Source organism: Tarenaya hassleriana, unplaced genomic scaffold, assembly GCF_000463585.1.
Source record: "Tarenaya hassleriana unplaced genomic scaffold, ASM46358v1 Cleome6, whole genome shotgun sequence".
Taxonomy (NCBI): Eukaryota; Viridiplantae; Streptophyta; class Magnoliopsida; order Brassicales; family Cleomaceae; genus Tarenaya; species Tarenaya hassleriana.
Window position 1 is genome coordinate 3322761 of NW_010968505.1, and position 20596 is coordinate 3343356.

Here is a 20596-nt window from a genome sequence, read left to right on the forward strand (position 1 = left end):
ATATATATATATATATATATATATATATATATATATATATGAATTATATATATGACATGATATTTTATCCATCTCTCTATCTATATGTTATTTATAACAAGGTATTATTGATGTTTCGGCTGTGTTTATATCGGTTTCAGACATCGATCCTTTTTACGATTATTCGCGGTTTGATCGGTCTGAAATTTGTCAAGCCCTTCGGTCACACGTTACCAAAGTTCTCTAAAACATTTTGTTACATGGATGCTAAGAAAGCCCTAGACCTCATAGAATAATAACAATTAGAGGTTTGATATATATATATTTCTACTTTGGATATTGAAAATCAAATTGAACATGATAATAATATCTAACCATATATTTGAATCGAAATTCGGTCTAACAACTAGAGATGGGTATGCGCATCATTTAAATTTTGTAAAGGCTATAAACAAACTCGAACTTAACAATGAATATACTAAAGAAGATGAAGAAGAATACGAGGTTATATAAGTAAACTGAATTGTTTTCAATGCCATAATGATTTGTGTCCTAACGAAAAATCATCCTTGGAGGTTTCTATAGATTCGAAAATAAAAGACAAAATAATGAAGTAACAAAAAATAACGAAATCAAAATTAATAAAAAAAAAAACATCTTCTAATCACCGCTTATATATGCACATACGGGGAAGACACTGAATCACTGATGATGTTCTTGATGGCATTGTTCATATATGACCACCATGGTTGCTCATCCAACTCACGCGTACGAAGACGATGAGGATCCGAACATCAGATTGGAACTTCCCGATTCTCCGGAAGCGAACGACTGCAATCGGAATCGGAAGCTGTATAAAAGGATATTCGAAGCGAGACGTGAAGCATGATGTCATGGGAATGTGGTCGGGTGATTTACGAAGAGATGTTACAGAACAAAAGATCTTCCGACGCTTGCTGTCTCGAAATGTTGGAGAAAGGCAAAGACTGCCACATTCCCATAGCTAGATTTTGGTTCTCATTGTATGAGCTCAAACAATAAGCTGTCAAGGCTATTCCCTAGAGTTATGTCGTTTGGGACCCATGTTATAGGGATGTTGGGCCCCATGCACCGTCAACATGATCTATCTAAACTATGGACTATACATTATATATATATATGTGTGTGTGTGTATGTGTTTAATATATATTTTCTCTGTCTATATTAAATAACAAGTTACAATATAATGACTTTTTTTTCATTATTTTATGTTTGATTTGGACATCCTTTTTTTAACTTTCGTGGTTTGATCTGTATGAATTTTGGAATACCCGAATTTTTTGGAATTATGTGACTCTAAATCCGAATATTTTGGAACTCGATTTCTTATCCATAGATCATTCGGGTACTTTTGGAAACCCTAATCCAAATATTCATTCTCGATTCTCAGCAAAAATCTTCATTATCGACCAGAGTGTTTGGGTGCAAATGATGTCGTAAGATGAAAGTGAAACAGATGGCATGTTGATTATTAAAAAAAAGTAAAGATATATTAATAATATCAATAAAAGACCTAGGGTATTTTGGTCATTTCAATGCGCACTCGGTAATCTGACCATGAAAATTACGAAAATGACATGCGGATGATTTACTCGTAAAACCCGTATTTGTACCAATTCTCCTAAAGCAAAATAAGATAATTTTGGCAAATAAACTATAAAGTCTGCAGTCTCCAATCACAAACTGCAATTACGTATGAATTGAAAGAAGATTCTACGGTAAGCAAAATGTCACATTCATTTCATTTCCACCAACTGCACATTCGACTTTATTCATAGAGAGATTTAAACCCTTTTCTTGCAATAACATGTATAATTTTTTGGTACGACTTAAATAATATAAGAACTCGAGTGATAAAAAAAAATAAGTGGTTTTATTATAACCAAATAGTTTGGGCAAAAAAACGAGATTAATTTGATATAAAACAAAGTAAATGAAACAGAAATTATAAAACGAAAAATGGAAACTGAAATTAATTTTGGTGATGAAGTTATTATTAAAAAACTAACTTAAGGCCATATATTCTACTAAAAATAAAAAAGATCTTTAATTTTATTTTATTTTTATAAAAAAATCGAGTATTAATGCAAACCATTGAAATTCGTTGATGATTTAATTGTGCGGCCCTACAAAAAAAAAACGAATTATAAGGCAATAATGTCATTTGCAGTTTTAATTATACATGATTAATTTCCAATTGATTAAAGGCATATAACGACGGTTCAAGAACTTAATAACGTACCAAAAAGAAAACTCATCAATGAACAAAAATTCCATCAAATAACAATAAGATCAAGGATTCCATGTACCATATAACATCATATAAATGGCTTCTTCTTCATCACCAAACCATAATTACAAAGAAAATACGAACACAAACTAATGAAAACAGGCATGGCTAAGTCATTTCTCATAGCATTGCTCGTATCTGCACTTGCGGCTCACCCGATTTTCGGAAAATTGTATGAGTTCGAAGACGCCTCATCGCCCGTCCCGTCTCATGAATTCATCATCGAAGTGCCTGATGTCGAGCCTGAGCTAGTAAATCCTCCTGCCCAGGCATACGATAGCGAATTGTTTAGCCATTATTCGCCCGAGAGATTGAAGTATCTCCACGATTGCTCGGAGAAATCGAGCTCAAAATGCGGAGACGAGGTGCTGAGAAACGCGATCCGTGATTCGCCGGTATCGAGAGATTGTTGCGTAGATCTTCTGAAGCTCGGGAAAGAATGCCATCTAAGTTTGATTCAGCTTGTTTTCTCTACGTATGAGTACAAGGACATGGCTTCTAAGGGTGTTCCAAAGAGCAAGCAGACATGGAACATGTGCGTTAACATGGTGGGGAGTGAGATTGGTGCTCCTGTGTCTTTGGAAAACTGATTTTGGATTTGGTTACTTGTTGAAATCCATTGCATGTGGTATATATACAAAATGGAGATTGTTCGATTTGTTTTGTTTTCTTAATGGATGTGGGGTGTTATTAATTTTCAAGATTATACTTCTTTTATAATCTTAATATATTAAATTTATAAATATTAATATTCATCGAATAAAAATCTTGGGTCTAAAGTATATTTTAGAAAATTGATAAATACTCCCGGTAAATTCAACGTTAGGGAATCCCAAAAAAAACTAAATTTACGTTTTTGGTTTATTTATTAGGGCCCTAAATCCAGTTGATGCAATGTACTATAAATTATTAATTACAGTACATTATAATGTAGAAAGTGTCAGTAAATAAATAAAAACCCAGAAATTTGCATGAACAATACATAAATGTTGGGTAATAATATATACATTAAGGCAATATTTTTTATACGTAGTTTTACGTAAGGCAGTGATTGAATGTCAATCTTACTAATTAAATACGGTAGACTAAGTTTTCCTCAACCACATTAAACACCTACCAAAAGACATCCCTTAATTTGGCACTTTCCCATGCATACATATATATATATATGCCATAACATATATATATGTATGTGTGTGTATGTATATATACGTATATATATGCATATTCATGGGCTCATCTGTGTACTGTTAACTCTCCTATCTTTCTCTCGCAATGGCAAAACCCTCACCAGATCCAAAACCAACCTTTCTCGTTCTATTCACTCTCACGTTATGCATAGCCTTAGCCTCTACAAAACCCCGCAAATTCTCGGCAACGACCTCTCCCTCTTCCTTGGGACTAACCGAAGAGAAACTCACCCACATCAAATTCTACTTTCACGACATCGTGAGCGGCCGAAACCCGACCGCCGTCAGAGTGGCCGAAGCCGACTATTAGATATATAGTATTACTATATATCTAATACCGACGTCACCAACGCGTCACGCACGCTCTTCGGTGACGTCATGGTGATGGACGACCCTCTGACGATCCTCCCCGACCCGGCGTCCGAAACCGTAGGATACGCGCAGGGGATGTACGTCTCGGCCTCTCGGACAGAGCTCAGCCTGTTGATGGTCCTGAACTTTGCGTTCAAAGGAGGGGATTTCAACGGGAGCAGTCTTAGCGTTCTCGGCCGAAACGCGGTGTTTTCGGGCGTGAGGGAGATGCCGATCGTCGGAGGAAACGGTGCGTTTAGATTCGCGAGAGGGTATGCTCAGGCGAAGACTTATAGTTTTGATCTCAAGACGGGAGATGCTGTCGTTGAGTACGATGTTTATGTCATGCATTATTGAAGAAGACTTTATCATTGGAAATTACCCTTTTACCCAAACATAAAAAACAGGAGGAGGACTTTGTGTTTTCTGTTCTAATGCCCTTTTTGGACTGTGATAAAATTACTAAAGAACCCCTCAATTTTTGTAAAACTACTAAAGAACCCATTTTCGACATCTTTTTTTTTTCTTCTTTTGCGTATAATTTGCAAATTAAAGTTTTTATTTCGCACAGCAATGATAAATAGAATGAATCTGTTTTTTTTTTTTTTCAAAATAGAACTTTACAACATAATAACCTAAATAAGAATAGAACAGATCCAATTTTAGCCATATCTACGACAGATAACTATTTTCCATAAAGAAAAAAGATATTGTCATCTCTAAAATTAATACAGAAACCTAAAAAAAATCTAAAATTAATACAGCTCCTTTTATATATATATACACACACACACACACACACAGAATCACAAAGCAACCTACAGAAATACCAAATCTAAACCTTCTCTTCTCATTGTTCTTCCCTTTCTCCATGGCAATGGCAAAGGCAAGCTTTCTCATAATCTTCACTCTCGCATTCTGTTTAGCCCTAGGTTCTTCGAAATCTCACAAATACTCGAAAACGATCTCTCCCTCTTCCTTGGGGCTCAAGAAAGAGAAGCTGAGCCACCTCCATTTCTACTTCCACGACGTTCTGAGCGGCCAAAACCCTACCGCCGTGAGAGTGGCCGCAGCCGCTATGACCAATACTTCACGCTCGTTCTTCGGCTCCGTCATGATGATGGACGACCCTCTGACCTTACTGCCCGACCCGAAATCGAAAACCATAGGATACGCGCAGGGAATATACGCCTCGGCTTCTCAGACCGAGGTCGGGTTGCTGATGGTTCTGAACTTTGTGTTCAAGGAAGGGAAATACAACGGGAGCACGCTTAGCGTTCTCGGGCGTAACGCCGTGTTTTCGGGAATAAGGGAAATGCCGATCGTTGGGGGAAGCGGTGCCTTCCGGTTCGCGAGAGGATACGCGAAGGCGAAGACTCATAGCCTTGACATGAACACGGGAGATGCTGTTGTCGAGTACAATGTCTACGCTTTGCATTATTGAACGAACCATGTCTCTGTGTGTGGTCACATTGTGTGCTTTTAATTAGTCTTTATCATATCTTTTGTTGCTTTTATATACGGTTTGATGGACCGCTTAATTATATGGAAAAGATTGGCTATTAACTTTCTGTTGGCTCCGTGATTTTCTTAATATATTTGTGCCGGAAACGATTTAATAATAAAAAGAAAAAGAATTTATAACGTTACTATAGTTATGAATTAAATATGTCAAAATATGTGTTTGGCAGTCTTTTTAAAAGGCTTGGACTCGTTACTCGCTGGTTATTACATAAAAACGACACTAAATGTTAATAAGATTCTATCCATTCATTATCAAACAAAATAATTAAAGAGGGATTACAAAAGAAGAAAAAGAGATGGCACCCATTTGTTATAGAAAATTCAAAATTTCACTGGACACATTAGGTTTTTATGCATAGTCCAAGATTTTTGGGCTCTCTTAGACCAAATGTATGTATGTATGTATGTATGTATGTATGTATGTATGTATGTATGTATGTATGTATGTATGTATGTATGTATGTATGTATGTATGTATGTATGTATGTATGTATGTATGTATGTATGTATGTATGTATGTATGTATGTATGTATGTATGTATGTATGTATGTATGTATGTATGTATGTATGTATGTATGTATGTATGTATGTATGTATGTATGTATGTATGTATGTATGTATGTATGTATGTATGTATGTATGTATGTATGTATGTATGTATGTATGTATTCAAGATAAATTCCCTAGGGTTGAATATAACCATTTGCTTCCAGACATGCCTTATGACACGTTTTTCAATTGGTAAACAAAACATAATCTAAGTATTTGTTGTAGAAAATTTATAGTCCAATTCTTTGGGTAAATTTTCGTGGTCGAGTTTCAATACATGTCAAAACAAATATATGCTAATAGGGGGTGATGAACGGGACATAATATGGTGTATAATATATGATGTGACAAGATACGAAGATTAAGTACAATGAGAGGGAAACACGAAGTTATATTGTGGATGTGGAAATGGAATGTGTGTCAGGAAATTATGCAATATCACATGAGACACATATGGCCAATGTATCTGTTCTTTAAATCAATTAGGAAAAATAAGGGTATGTTCCAATTTGGAACTCTAATATCATTTTGCAATATGAAAGATTTAGATTAAATGGAATATATACATATATATACATATATATATATATGTGTGTGTGTGTGTATGTACATGTGTGTATGTAAGTATTTATGTTTACATCCGTAGGAATTAAATGGAAGAAATAATTTGAGTGTTGAAGGTTGAAAACACACAAGGTTGAAGAAGCAACATAAATAATAGGACCATTGGAAGCCAAAAGCAAAGAAGCCCCTCACCACCACTATCACATAACTACAACACACACACACACACACACATATATATATATATATAAGAACATGGTTTAGACTCTACCCAATTCACCATTTCCCATCTCTCTCTCACTCTCTCTCTCTCTCTCTCTCAAATGGAGAAGCCGAGCAACGAGATGATGACCCATGATTTCATGAACGTAGAGTCTTTCTCCGAGCTCCCAATCATTGGCCGGACCCAAGAACTGTACAAGGAGAGGCCAATTCGTCTCTTCGGTATCGAATTCGCAACTTCTCAAGACCAAGAATCAAAGCTTAAACTCGACAACGAGGAGGAGGAGGAGCATTACCAAAGCATTGTTAATATCAATAGCAACACTACTACTACTACTACTTCTACCAATACTAGTGCTAACAGTAACAGCAGCAGAAGATTCGAATGCCACTACTGTTGCAGGAACTTCCCCACTTCACAAGCCCTAGGAGGTCACCAAAACGCCCACAAGAGAGAACGCCAGCTAGCCAAACGCTTTCACCTCCTCTCAACCGCAAACGCAAACGCAAACGCAGCGTTAGGCTACCGCTACGGGTTCCCAACTTCCTCAAGCACTTCTTCTTATCCTTGGGCTAATTCTTCCAGGGTTTTCGGAAGCAACCACTTCGGCGGCGTCGACGGAGCTTACAACTCTCCGGCCAACGGCTCTCGATTAGGGTTATGGAGACGCTATGATACATCTTCATCAACTTTTAATCGTGACCGTTCATCTAACAAGAACCAATCTCTGCGGTTTACGCCATCGGCATGCGTTGTCGGTGGTGATTCGGGCACGCGAAGCATGTTGTACGAACCCAAGACAAGTGTACAAGACCATCTGAGTTTGGATCTTCATCTTTAGTAGGTTATGTCATGATTTGAATCTTGAGTCCTAATTAGATTTGGATATTTTTTTTCTTGTCTTAGATTTGGATTATCTAACTTAGTTATTTGCTTTATAGAATGTTTCCGATCCTATTTATACATGCCATAAATCATTAAAAATTTCCATTATAGTTTGGCAATATAATTAGATCGTTTATTAGTTGTAGATAACGAAATGAAATCATGAATTTCAAACCTTTAAAAATGAACATTTCTTTGGAATCATATTTTTATTCGAATAGTTTCCAGTAAAACTATTGACAATATTTTAAAGAAAAATCTTATAATATCTCAAAAGAAATTGTTGTAATTTTTATTTTTTTATTTTTTATTCGTCGTTGAGATTTGGTAGTTCTAAAAATTATGTTACATGGTTTGTGTTCAACAACAAGCATGCATCTCTAAATCTTGCCAATAAAAAAACTTCACCTAACGTCAAATAATTAATTAACTAGAATTCATATCGAGCCTAATCAAATATTTATAAAATAAAATTTATGTTTTAATTGAATTTAATACAAAAATATATTTATTGTATAATTTTTAAAAATTAAATTGAAAAAATTACGGAATGAATAACATGTCTAGAAAGCCTACAAAATATTTTACTTAAAAACATTTTTTTAACAAAAATCAATGTTTTTTTCTAAATCGAAATCCGATTAAAACTAAATAGATGTAAAAACAAAAAATCAAATATAACCCAAAAGGACTGCAAACCGACAGGATTTACTGTAGTGCTTAACTTGTTTCACCGATCTCATAGGGAGGGACCCTACAAGCCATTTGATTAGATATTAGTTGTTTGGTTATCCTTTCATAGTTCTTGTTTTTTTTTTTTGTAAAGTTGTTCATCTTCAAGTTCATATGCAAATTAGTGGTCACACCAAACATAATATATACATATAACCCAAATTTGAGTAGTTCAACCGATAAAATGAGACCGCAAAACGTATGTCTCGCTTCGAATTCGAATTTTAAATTTGGAGAGGGATCATATAATCCAAACAACATTGCTAACTCGCGGTCTCAGGATTAATACGAGCATTGATCCAGAATATCCAGTTATCCAAAATATATAATGTGTGCGTTTTTGTGTGGTAGTATTCTCTTTCTTCATCTTCTTTTTTTTGGACTGTTTCGTGACGTCTAAATCAGATAGTTAATTTTCAAATCTGAAGTGAATCGGTAACGGGTCCCATTGATTCATCACCATAGGATCTAACTAGAAGAAATCTGGTGTATATGATGCATGTAACATGTCTGACTAAATTATTATATGGTTCCATTAATTAAAACATATTTTCTCCGTATATATATACATGTATATATACATATGTGTGTGCGAATTTAGTTGGCCAAACACATATGGCCTAAATTTCGCCACCTTTGTTTCCCTTTGACCGACCCCTACATTACATTTGAGGTTCCATTTTACACACCCACATATCTGTGTCATGTATAGCAGGTTATACAACGTGAACTATGATTATAATTAGCTATATTAGAAAAATAATTTTTAAACAATTAAGTACCAATTACATATATATAATACTAACAGCATTTCAGATTCGAATCTCTCTCGGGAGAATAAGTAACTGTTCATTTATGAACCCAACAGATCGTTGACGATTGGTCAAGCTTGGGGTAGGAGGTAACTCCACCTTGAGGTTGAGTGTTCAATTCTTGGCCGGTGGAGAGGAAGGTAATTTCCAGGTTTATATGATCAATATACAAAGGTTGCTTCCGGGCCGAAGGTTTACCTAGTCAACGCGCCCGAAAGATAGCAACTAGGGGTCCTACATTATAAAAAAACGGTTCATTTATGAATGGTTAGACTCGAATCGTTAAACCCTAAGATATTTATAACCCTAAGATATTGATATCTCGAAAACCATCTTAAAAGAACATTACTTTTTTTGTTGGAAAGGTGCTTTGTATTAATCGTCAAAAATATGATTTACATCCCCTTGTGACACATTTACAAAAGATCTCAAAAGGTAAACAAATCACATGCGCGTGTGGTAATCGTTTCGATAGCAATCCCAAAACCTTAACTTAAAGGAAACTCTCAGCTATACCGAGTCAAATAGTACCGAGTAAAGTGCAGTCTGTGGCCTGCCTATGTGATACTTTCCAGGAAAGTAACGTCCCGCATAGTCCGGTCTATCTTGGCTCGTATCTGACCACTGGTTCCGACTTTCCCTAGGAAGGTTCGGTTGTTCCGCTGGCTCCCGCCATAACTCATACACTACTATCTGCATTGCGAGCCGAATAATTGTCGGTTGTCTTCGGTGGCTTTCTCCTTCATGCTGCTCCATCCATGAGCGGCAGTCGCCTAGCTCGGTTGGCGGTGAAGGCCAGCATAGCTCCGCTGTGGATCTCCATATATCCGAACTGCATAGCCCAGGTTGAAAGTATATCCGAGGTAGGCAACGACCGATGTTGAAATATCTACCATCGTCTGCTAATAATTTAAAATATTAAAATTAAAATTCATGTATTTACACATTTAATCAATTAAAATTCATATATTAATCTAAAATGAAATACTAAAGATCTGAGAGGTTTGTGTAATTTTCTGTTGAATGAAGTTCTCTAATATTTTGTCTCCTAAGTATACCAAGCTCTTGAATTTTTATTTTTATATTTTTGGTTTTTATTTCAATCTAGCTACAATTGTTGAAAGTGAAATAGGAAACGTTTTATTCATTAAGTCATGAAAATTGAAGTCACCCACTCAAAAACCAACAAAAATAATCTAATGTATTTTTAAAGCAAAGAAAAACAGGACGGAGATATTAAATTATATACATAAAAATAGCAAAAAAAAAAAGTTGATGTATTAATGAACCTTTTTGTTTTGTTGCTCAACCTTTTCCACGTGTCTACTTAGTGAGTAAATGAGTAAACCCTAGATTCCAAGCACATTTCATACAAAAGAAACTTCTGTGGTGTTCCCTGTTCCGGCTATTATATTATATAAATGTTTATATTTTATTGCAATGTTTTGGTAAATCGAATTCTTTATTTTAGTTACAAGTGGTTTTTGGATAAAAGGGTTGTGAAAAAGTAATTCTTTTTAAGAGTTTAGTTCTTGATTATATTTTGTGCGTTTTTTTTCATGAGAGTTGATTTTAATTTGAAAAAACTAAATAAAAGTGTTATTTTAAGAAGATCATTATAAGATGTTAGGTTATTTATATATGAAATCTATAAAAGAAAAATAAACGTAGATGTGCAATATGTTACATGAAATATGCAATCAATGGATCGAATTTGTCACTGCCATATGGTGATATATTTATATATAAGTAACTTTCGAAGAAGGACCATTGATTAATATGTTTGGGTTATTTTTATAAAAAATATAAAAGAAAGAATAAACCTATGTGTATATATATATGTTGCATGAATGGATTGAGTTTGTCAATGCTATATGGTAATATATATATATATATATATATATGTGTGTGTGTGTGTGTGTGTGAGATGGAAGGAACTACATATGTCTGATTTTCAAGTTGAGGTTTCCTAATGTTTGGGATACAATCAATGAAATCATATAACATTTCGGGAAAACGGAAAACCCTCGAGAAAGGTGGACGATGATTGCAATGATTAAAAAAAAGGTAACAAATACGAATAAGCCAATCATGGAGACTTGTGATGGCCAATTTGGTTTCGATATTTTTAGATATATTTTCGGATTTAAAATATTGGGTTGAGTTACTTGAGTAGGCTCTAAATAAATTTCGGGTAGAATCATTCATCTCAAGAATGTAAATAAATAAACAAATCTTCCAATAAAAAAATAAATAAACAAATCCAAATTTAAATTGGTTGGTAGAATCGCTCGATTATTTTAAAACTAATTCAACCTAAAACTATGGATAGGAGTTTCGGTACGGTATTTTAGAACCGAACCGTATCAAATAGAAAAATGCAGTACCGTTCTCGAATCGAATCATCTAAAATTTTCAAACGATATTTTTTTAAAAAAACTGATTTTTTGAATTTTTTTTAAAAAACCCGATAAATAAAAAATTTGTTAAGAAAATCTATTTTTTTTTAAATTAAATCCCGAACCGAATATAAAATATTAGTCGATTGATACATATTTTTATAGAACTGAATAGTGCCTGAATCGAATACCAAAATGCTCATCCCAAATTAAAACTGTATCAGAAAACTCAAATCGTATCGATTTGTTTTTTTTTCGGCTTCGGATTAGAATCGACCATCTAAGCATTCACAAAAAAAAAATTATTTTTCATCCATTCATAATCTCCAACTACCAAAAATGGCATATTAAAAAGCCAACTAAGGCTATTTAACCGCAGCAACGTTTTCGGGTATGAACTCATTTACTACCAAAAACCCAATTGAAAGAAAGGAAGTATTCAACTAACTCATCAAAGGATATCCATTGGATACAACACAGTTTGGAGGCTTATATCAAAAACAGTGTTGGCATAAGAGCACAAACATATGGGTGGGTCCACGCATTTAAATAAATGGACCGAAGGGTAACCAAATACAATATAAGAGTACTCTCCCTCACTTTTATTATCACTAGGACCAGCTCGTACTCTCTCTCTCTCATTGTCATTTGATGTAACAAGTCTCTCTCTCTCTAACTCAACTGCCCACTACTATGTTAGTGTCGGAAAATTCAAGGGATGCATTGCTCAGAGTTTTTTGTCGGTTAAGTGAAACATGAACCCTTTTTTCGGATGTCTCCAGAAAACTTCTACACATTAAATAGCTAGAATTAAAGAAAAAACAACTGTTTTTTAATTACAAAAAGGTATTTGGCAGAAATATGTGTTTTTGGATATTAAATTAATAAAATATAGCTTAGTGTATTTTTAATGTTTTTCATAATCATTTTTTTTCATTTGATTAGAGTTTCAACTTCAGTTTTGAGTTTAGATTTTCAAATGTATTATTTAAATTATTTTTCAATTTTTTTTTTATGAAAATGGTGCTATATTTATTGATGGTAGTAGGGTTTTCGGGTATATGAACCTTTATATAATTTCAAACAAATTATATACTTACCTAGTGTACTTAACATCTAAATATTGTTTAATTATTTTTCACAAGAACGAATGAATGGTTCGAACAGCACAAATGACAAATTTATAAACAGTGAAAAATATATTTGAAATAAAAATTTCAAGATATTATTATTATACTAGAATGAAACTCTTTTGTTGCTCAATCGGGAAAGGAAGAAATTGAACCTTCTCACGATGGTAACAATTTTATTTCAATTAATTGGTCCTAATTTATTATTGTGAGCGATAAGTGATTTCTAAATATCAATCAAATACTAATCTTCTAAAAAATGAGATTGCAAATTTAGTTATCTTTTATTGACTAATTTTCTATTTAAAAATAAATAAGATAAACATATGTCTATTTATTTTATATAAGTAATGAATTTATGCCGATGACAAAAATATAATTATTCATTCAATACTCGAAAAATTAATTATTAATTATTCCTTCATTATCCGAGCCTTACCGTAATCAAATTGCGTTAATCCATTAAGTAATCATCATTAAAAGTAGTATTAGATATTTCTGGTCTAGATTTGGTTCTGTTATTTTGGACTTATATATATTTTTTTTAAAAAAACTATATCTATGTTTTATATTAAATTTCATTTTGTTTGATTCCATTCCATTTTAATTTTTATTAATAAAAATATTTATTTTTAAATTCGTCTTTATTCTACTTTTTCTATTACTTTTTTATCATTTCGAATTCGAATTTTGAATATTATTCAGTGAGGAAGTGAGAACAAATAAAAGCCCATAAATTATTTCAACCAAGAAAGCCCATCTTTGATTCACTAATAATATAATTTCAGATATCGGCATTGTCCAACGCCGATCCATCGCCGAATTTCTCCGATCGCGATCATCGCCGACGACTCATCGATTTTCCCACGAGCGAATCGAGGAGTGTTCATTGCTCTTCCCGAATCAATCGGCCTTCGATTTCCTCTCCCATTCCATCTCTGTTTTTTTGCAGGTGACGTAACGTTTTTCTCTCGTTTTCTCGCTTCCTTATTGGATTCGCGTGGTCGGTTTTAACGTGCTATCTCGTTTACATTTCGATTTTATTTTCAATTTCGTATATTGGTTAGAAAATTCCCTTGTTGTGTTGAGTCATGTTTCGATTTGTCTTGTCAGTCAAAGATCGTTTTAGGGTTCAAAGTACAGCTGGGTTTTGTCTCGTTGGTAAAAATCGGATTAAAAGACTTGCAAGATCCTTTCTTTTGCGTGGGTGCATCTTCTGGTGGAAAAAGTTGGGTTTTTTTTTGGGGTTTCTGAAGGAGAAGGTTGGACTTAATTTTGGTGGATCTGCTGGGTTTCCTCTATATTCTGAAGTTGAACTATTTTCCGACTTGTCTTTTTAAGCTTCAGCTATGCAGCAATGAGAGAGAAGAATTCCGCCGCTGCCTCGAGTCTTAGACGGATTTTAGCTACTTGTGCGAAGCAGGTTTGTCCACAGCTTCATTTACTTGTTTAGGGATTTTTTTAAATCTTTCAAGTTTTGAGAATGTAGGATTTTGTTTTTTTTTTGAATTACCACAGTTCGTTTTTAGGTTGAAATCCTATATATTGACTGGCTCCATGATAGGCTGTGCTAGTGTTTGTGCCATAAGATTACAATTGTCGATTGAGATAGGAGAAGATAGTGCCGCTCTCATCTTTGAGAATTATCTTCATGCTTTCTTAGAGAAGACCACACAATCAACTTGATCTTCATCTGGTTTCCTTTCAGATCTCTATGTTTTATCTCTTGTGGATCTCTCTGTAATCTCTATTGTAGTCCATGAGCTTAAAAGGGGTTTTGGAAGTAGAAGTTGCAAAATGTTATATAATTTCTCTTCCCTGAGAGTTTTTCTATTGTTAGTTGAAAACATGCATGGGAAAAAGATATAATGTTGTTAATCCCATAAAATTTATCTTGATTTAAGTAAAGTCATATCTTTTGGACTGTAAGTCAATATTGGTATTAAATGAAACGGTTAACTGTCTTTGTATATTATTTCAGAGTTTCTTCTGTATTGTATCTTCCAGATCCTGTTGTTATCTGACTAAAGGGTCAATTTATCATAGGCCAAAGAATATGGGAGCTGTGTTGCTTCCAAAGTCCCTGAAGTTGAGAAAGACATGTGCTTGAAAGAGTTTCTTGCCTTGAAGACTTGTATGCAGCATACGGTATAATGTTCAGAAGCTTCCAAGTTTTTGGTTGTACTTTATTTAAAAGGGTTATCAGAAACTCATCGCTTGCAACTATAAGTTCTAATAACATGTTTTATTCCTTATAGCTCCAACGAAAGGCTTGAATCTCAACCATTTCTCTTCACTTGACTGTCCTAAGAAGCATCTATCTACACCGATTGAAGAGTAAAAAATAGGTCTGATTTGCTCCAAGACCCCTTGTCAATTTTGATTCTAATTGACTTTGTTTTTCCTTTATGTCTGATATGCCGACTTACCAACTTATAACCCATCCATTCACATTGTGGTGTCATATTGCATGGTAAACTTGTCGTAGCAACTCTTTTTTTTAATACTTTCTGGCTGCTGACATGAAAACATCAAATTTGCTTGCAGAAGTGGAAACATGGCTAACAATCCGTCGAGTTCACAGGCAGGCGTCTGCTCAGGTGGATCTGGTACTTTGTCACACGTGTATATACAACATCCACCTCTATGTGGCAATATTCCTGGATCCAGGGGGTGGTTCTATGATGATGCCAACAGGCTGCTAATTTCTACTACACCTAGTCAGGTGCACAAGTTTTTTTTATATATAATTGAAATCAATATCCTTGTGAATCCACACAATCAGTGTATTTTGGTATTTTTTCGGTCATATAACTGATATCTTATTTAAGCTTGATGATATCAACTTATTTCCTTATTTTCATCTAGGTCTTTTCATGGAAAACAGCCCCCTTTGATCCCAACGTTGTACCTTCAGAAGATTCTATAAGTGAAGGGCCTATATTGTCTATCCGGTTCTCACTTGATCTAAAGTTGATAGCTGTCCAAAGATCTGACAGTGAGATACAGTTTTTCAATCGAGAAACCAAGCAGATATATAGCCACAAATGCAAAGTTGGGTCAGAGAGCATTCTGGGATTCCTTTGGAGTGACTGTCCTTTGTGTGATATCGCAATTGTGAAGACCAGGTAAACCTCTTTCTGTGTGTTATTAACTGCATGGAATCTTCCATTTCCTTTGCACACAATGAAGTTTGCATAACTGGAGATGGTGAACATTGAGAAATGGGTTTGTTTGTGTAATTGGAGATCCTGATCATTGAGTAGACAAGAAATACGCTTCTCTAACTGTTAGTAATAAGATTCTTACCCGATATATATCATGTGTATGATGAGCCCTATAGTTAGGTGTTCTTTGGCTCTATCGCTCTCTCGTTCCAGTTTTTTAAAGGAAGGCATGATAAGAAAAAGTTTACCTTACCCAAATTTAAGCTAGGACTTCTCTTTATCTTTCAAAAAAAAAAAAGTTTTCTATCCTGCTAGCTGAACGGAGTGTTGATGCTAACTTCAGATGGTAAACACATGTTAGAGGTTCTTGAGATCTTAAAAATGTCACCGCTTTAATATTAGTCTCCTGCATTCCCATATCAATGTAATGTCTTTGCCATAGTGACAGCTACCAGTTTTCCTTACCTGTTTACCATAACAACTGGTCCCTCATCGGGTAATTTGACATGGCTTCGGTCTCCTTTCTTCCCATTGGTTAAATGTTATACGACATGGATGCTTGTGTTGGTGCAGTCATATAATTGACAAAAGAGCATATGTATAACAGAGGGACTACTTAGAGAACGTGAAATAATAAGGCAAATTTTGGGAACCTTCGTAGGTGGTTCATGCAGTGAGTCTAGATCTAGTCAATTTTGGGAACTCATTTTATCAGGAATGAAGTAGCTCACACAACTTTATATTAGGAAACTTCTTTCCCCGTTTGAAACCTCTGAGGCAAATAGCTCTTAATCTGATGTTTAGTTCTATCACCATCCGGCCTCTAGGAAGTGTCAGCGTCCTCAAGATTATTGTTGCCTTCCTTTGTTCGGTTCTCCATGGTTAATATATTTTAAAATTTAATTTATTGTGTATACCCTTCTCTTTATCCACTTTACTGAGAAGACCTTTATTTCAGTGGTCTGGACTTGTTTGTTTGTGATTCTACGTCAATGACACTCCGTTTGGTGGAAACCAAGAAACAGAACGTGAGTTGGTTCATCTACACTCATGAAACCCGACTTGTTCTTCTTGCCTCTGGAGTGCAGTGCAAGACATTTACTGGGTTTCAGGTAAACCTTACATTCCATTTTGTTTGAACCTTTATGAGGCAGATCAAGATTAATGAATCAATGATGTTTAAAATTGATTTTTCGAACTCTGTTCACCTATAGGTTTGGGCTTCCCCCACCCAGTTAGTTCATGATATTTGTTACTGCACTGCGTGATGTATATTCTTGTGTGCCGGTCGGTTTTTATGATTACCATTCAACTTTTTTCATTATGTTGTTGTAGTTGAACATTAAGGGAGGGGTTTCATATCAATTCAATCTACTTTTTGCAGCTTTCCTCTGCGGGGATTGTCCGTCTGCCAAGGTTTGAGATGGCCATGGCTAAATCTGAGGCAAACAGTAAACCTGTTCTCTCTTCTAAAGATGTCCACCTAGTGACTGTGTATGTTTCTTCTGTGTGGTTTCGTTTTTTTCTTTTTCTTTTCCTTTCAAGCTATCTTATTGGTCATTGCACCACTAAGCAGGGTAGCGAAATTTTACTCATTCTCTTTCAGATATGGGCGGATATACTGCTTACAAGTGGATAGAGCTGCAATGCTTCTCCACTTATATAGGTTTTACCGAGATGCAGTCATACAACAGGTAAACCTTTTGGTTTTGCCCGTTTACTGGTGTTTTATTACTCTGCGATTGTTTACACACTGATGGTCATTTCCAAACATGGTGAAATAATATAGGATTTAGAACATATTGTATTTACCATACTAATGAATACTGTAATGTTGGTATATAAAAGAGGTGAATATAATATTATTAGAATGAAAAATTGTTCTTCATTATAATTTTTTTCACTCTAAAATCTAAAGAATATTATCATTTTAGTGTTGAAGGAGGAGGAGGAAGGAAAATAATGCTGAGTGGATAAAAGATTCATTTTACTATTTGAGTCTTGTATATTTGAGACAGCTAAAGAGCATTTTCCTGTGCATCCAGACGTGTCATCATCATTATAAAAGGATTTGGTTTCCCCTTTTATCTAACGGCTCTTGGTACAGGGTTCTTTACCAATATATTCAAGCAAATTAGCAGTGAGCATGGTTGACAATGTATTGCTCGTGCACCAAATTGAAGCAAAGGTTGTTATAATTTACGATTTATTTGTGGATTCTCGAGCTCCTGTCTCTGCTCCCCTTCCTTTGCTGCTGAGGGGTTCCCCAAGGTCTGGCATCATGTCTCAAGCTGCTGATGAGGAAAACGAGGGCTCAGAGACAACTACTAGTGCTGAAGATATTGTCATGTATGAAGATGGTTGGACCTTTCTTGTTCCAGACCTCATTCTCGATCGGACAAACAGCGTTCTGTGGAAGATCCATTTAGACGTCGAGGCAAGTTGGGTTTTGTCTTCTTTTCTTAACTGGCAAAACTGCAATTTTAGATTTTTTTGGGAATATATATGTTTTGTCTTGCTGCAGGCTATTTCTGCTAGCACCTCAGAAGTGGCATCTCTACTGGAATTCCTTCAGCGAAGGAAATTGGAAGCAAATAAGGTCCTGAACTCTCTTCATACTCTGCCTTTTCCATTGGAATTTGCCTGAGCATAATCAAGCATTTATGATGGTCCAGGAAGAAATATTAGCTCTAAAGTTACATATATTGTTAGGATGCCAGAGAAAAGGTTATATGTAGATATATCTCTGTGGAATTCTGATGACTTAATCTAGTGTTCAGTAGACAGGTCAACCTTAGAAATCTGTGGTTCATAGATCTCATATTTCTTGCAATATTAGTTGGATGACGTGTCTCCACCAGGAAAGTCGGCCTCACAATGGATTTATTGTAGTATCATTTGGTTGCATCTTAGATGCAACTGTAATATAATTTCTTCACTGCGGTATTTCAGGCTAAGCAACTGTGCTTTGGGATAGCAAGAACTATTATTTTAGAACGCAGACCCGTAACCTTGGTTTCCCGTGCAATAGAAGTACTGGTCACATCATACTCCAATGCTGTTAGAACTGGCACATACAAGAATGAGAAGACCACCATGTCATCTACCCCAAACACTGTTGCTCCTCAATCTAGAGCGGATGCTTCTTCTGGTTATTTCCTTGAACTGGAAAGACCATTTATTCAATATACATGCGTGCTTGCTCCCTTCAATGGTTAGTAACTCATTTAGTCTGTTCTTCAACTTTTACCCCCTCTAATTCTGCAGATAATGAAAGGCATACATCATCTGGAAGTAACATCGACGAAGCGGAAATGAACCTGTCATCTGGCTCAAAGGATAACATGTTTTGTGCCAATATCTCTGAGCAGCAAGAATCTCAACTTACGTCACCAGCCATTTCACCAGATGAATTGTACAAATTTGTTTTTGCTTCTCTGGATGAAGTGATGGCGGAGGAATCTGATTACTTGGTTGCTATTATTACAGAGTTCCTTCGCAGGTAGAGTTCTGAAGATTCTGTCTATTTATAGTTCCTAACTGAATGGCTTGGTTTGTACTAACTTTTGGAGATCTGCATGATAAGCACATGGAATCGTTTATAAAGTTGTTCACTGATACTAGGATGATTATATAAACTTATCTTCTTTGGTCTTCTCCATGATGTGTGGATTCGTTGATTCTGTGTTTCTTAATTTGTTTCCTTTGTGCAGTGCTGGTTCAGAAAAACTCAAAGTACCTCCTGATGTGTATGTGATGACCATCAAGCTATTAGCCCACAGCAAACGACATACAGAACTGGCGATATTCATCACGAACAAGGTTTGGATGGGATCTTTGTCTTTTCAAGAACCTTAAACAAAAGATCTTGTTTTCTTGTTTCACGGGCTGTGGTGCTTCATTTCTGCGCAGATAATCGAGCCCTCGAAGGAGGTTGCCTTCCAACTTCTCGAATCGGGTTGCCAAAACTCTCAGATTAGGAAACTCGGTCTAGATATGTTGAGACAACTTTCCCTGCAGCAAGATTACATCTTGTGTCTTGTGCAAGATGGATATTACCTCGAAGCTCTACGCTACGCACAGAAGCACAAGGTATAACAATTTCTTGATCCGACCATCTTAACGCCACAAAGTAGTTTTTGGAAAAACGAAAAAACTTTCCCGGGCAATCTAGGAGAAATGAACATAGATCTGAATTTAGACGATATCGCCATTGTATTATATGAGAAAACGCTCCATGTTTAGGACGGGTTTTCGATGGGAATGCAGGTGAGGACTGTGCCGCCATTGTTGTTTCTAGAAGCAGCATATGCAGCTAATGACATGCAGCACCTGGCTTCAATCTTGAGGGTATTGTCGGAACTTGTTCCTGGCTTTCAGGGCACTTCAGAGTATTACACATACTCCAGTCTTCTCGGTGAAATGAGTTCTTCAGTTGCTGTCTGAGAAATTTTTCATTGTTTGCTTTGTGTGTGTCTCAGCGAGGGAAATAAATTAGAAATGTGCTTATGGATCTCTTGCATTGATAAGATTTAAGATCAGATTGATGTTAATGTAAGTGTATGATAAGTAATTAAGTCACTTTCATCACTCGGTTATATATATTATTTAATCTTTATTTAGTGGTTTAAGCCTTTTATTTTGTAGCTCATTCTTAGTTTTGATGGGTTTTTTTTTAAATTGTGGTATCAATATTTTTTAATTTTATTTTTAATTCATTAATCGGCCCATATGTTTGGATAAAAGCAATCGCCAACCACT

General features: G+C 35.3%; 5 protein-coding genes across 7 annotated transcripts; all 5 read left to right on the forward strand.

Annotated features, from left to right (window-relative positions):
* Positions 1–2412: 2412 nt before the first annotated feature.
* LOC104799715 lies at positions 2413–2898 on the forward strand. Its single transcript, XM_010522354.1, has one exon. The coding sequence runs from the start codon at positions 2413–2415 to the stop codon at positions 2896–2898; it is 486 nt and encodes a 161-aa protein (XP_010520656.1).
* A 685-nt stretch (positions 2899–3583) lies between these two features.
* LOC104799716 (dirigent protein 22-like) lies at positions 3584–4206 on the forward strand. The gene is made up of 2 exons (XM_019200775.1): positions 3584–3797; positions 3836–4206. Exons 1-2 carry the CDS (start codon positions 3584–3586, stop codon positions 4204–4206), a joined length of 585 nt encoding a protein of 194 aa, XP_019056320.1.
* A 470-nt stretch (positions 4207–4676) lies between these two features.
* LOC104799280 (dirigent protein 22-like) lies at positions 4677–5420 on the forward strand. Its single transcript, XM_010521707.1, has one exon. The coding sequence runs from the start codon at positions 4721–4723 to the stop codon at positions 5291–5293; it is 573 nt and encodes a 190-aa protein (XP_010520009.1). The 5' UTR covers positions 4677–4720; the 3' UTR covers positions 5294–5420.
* Positions 5421–6810: 1390 nt separating this feature from the next.
* On the forward strand, positions 6811–7551 carry LOC104799281 (zinc finger protein GIS). The gene has a single exon (XM_010521708.2). The coding sequence runs from the start codon at positions 6811–6813 to the stop codon at positions 7549–7551; it is 741 nt and encodes a 246-aa protein (XP_010520010.1).
* Positions 7552–13447: 5896 nt separating this feature from the next.
* On the forward strand, positions 13448–20453 carry LOC104799283 (uncharacterized protein C18orf8). 3 transcript variants are annotated; one of them, XM_010521710.2, is made up of 16 exons: positions 13448–13620; positions 14010–14091; positions 14715–14816; positions 14927–15016; positions 15216–15393; positions 15537–15796; positions 16794–16947; positions 17220–17329; positions 17442–17529; positions 17943–18272; positions 18360–18434; positions 18788–18986; positions 19103–19337; positions 19549–19657; positions 19748–19927; positions 20105–20453. In XM_010521710.2, exons 5-16 carry the CDS (start codon positions 15226–15228, stop codon positions 20279–20281), a joined length of 2085 nt encoding a protein of 694 aa, XP_010520012.1. In that variant the 5' UTR covers positions 13448–13620; positions 14010–14091; positions 14715–14816; positions 14927–15016; positions 15216–15225; the 3' UTR covers positions 20282–20453. The 3 variants fall into 3 exon arrangements, with proteins under 3 accessions (XP_010520012.1, XP_010520013.1, XP_010520011.1); XM_010521711.2 differs by having other exon boundaries at positions 14016–14091; positions 14676–14816; XM_010521709.2 differs by having other exon boundaries at positions 14016–14091.
* The last annotated feature ends 143 nt before the right edge of the window (positions 20454–20596 follow it).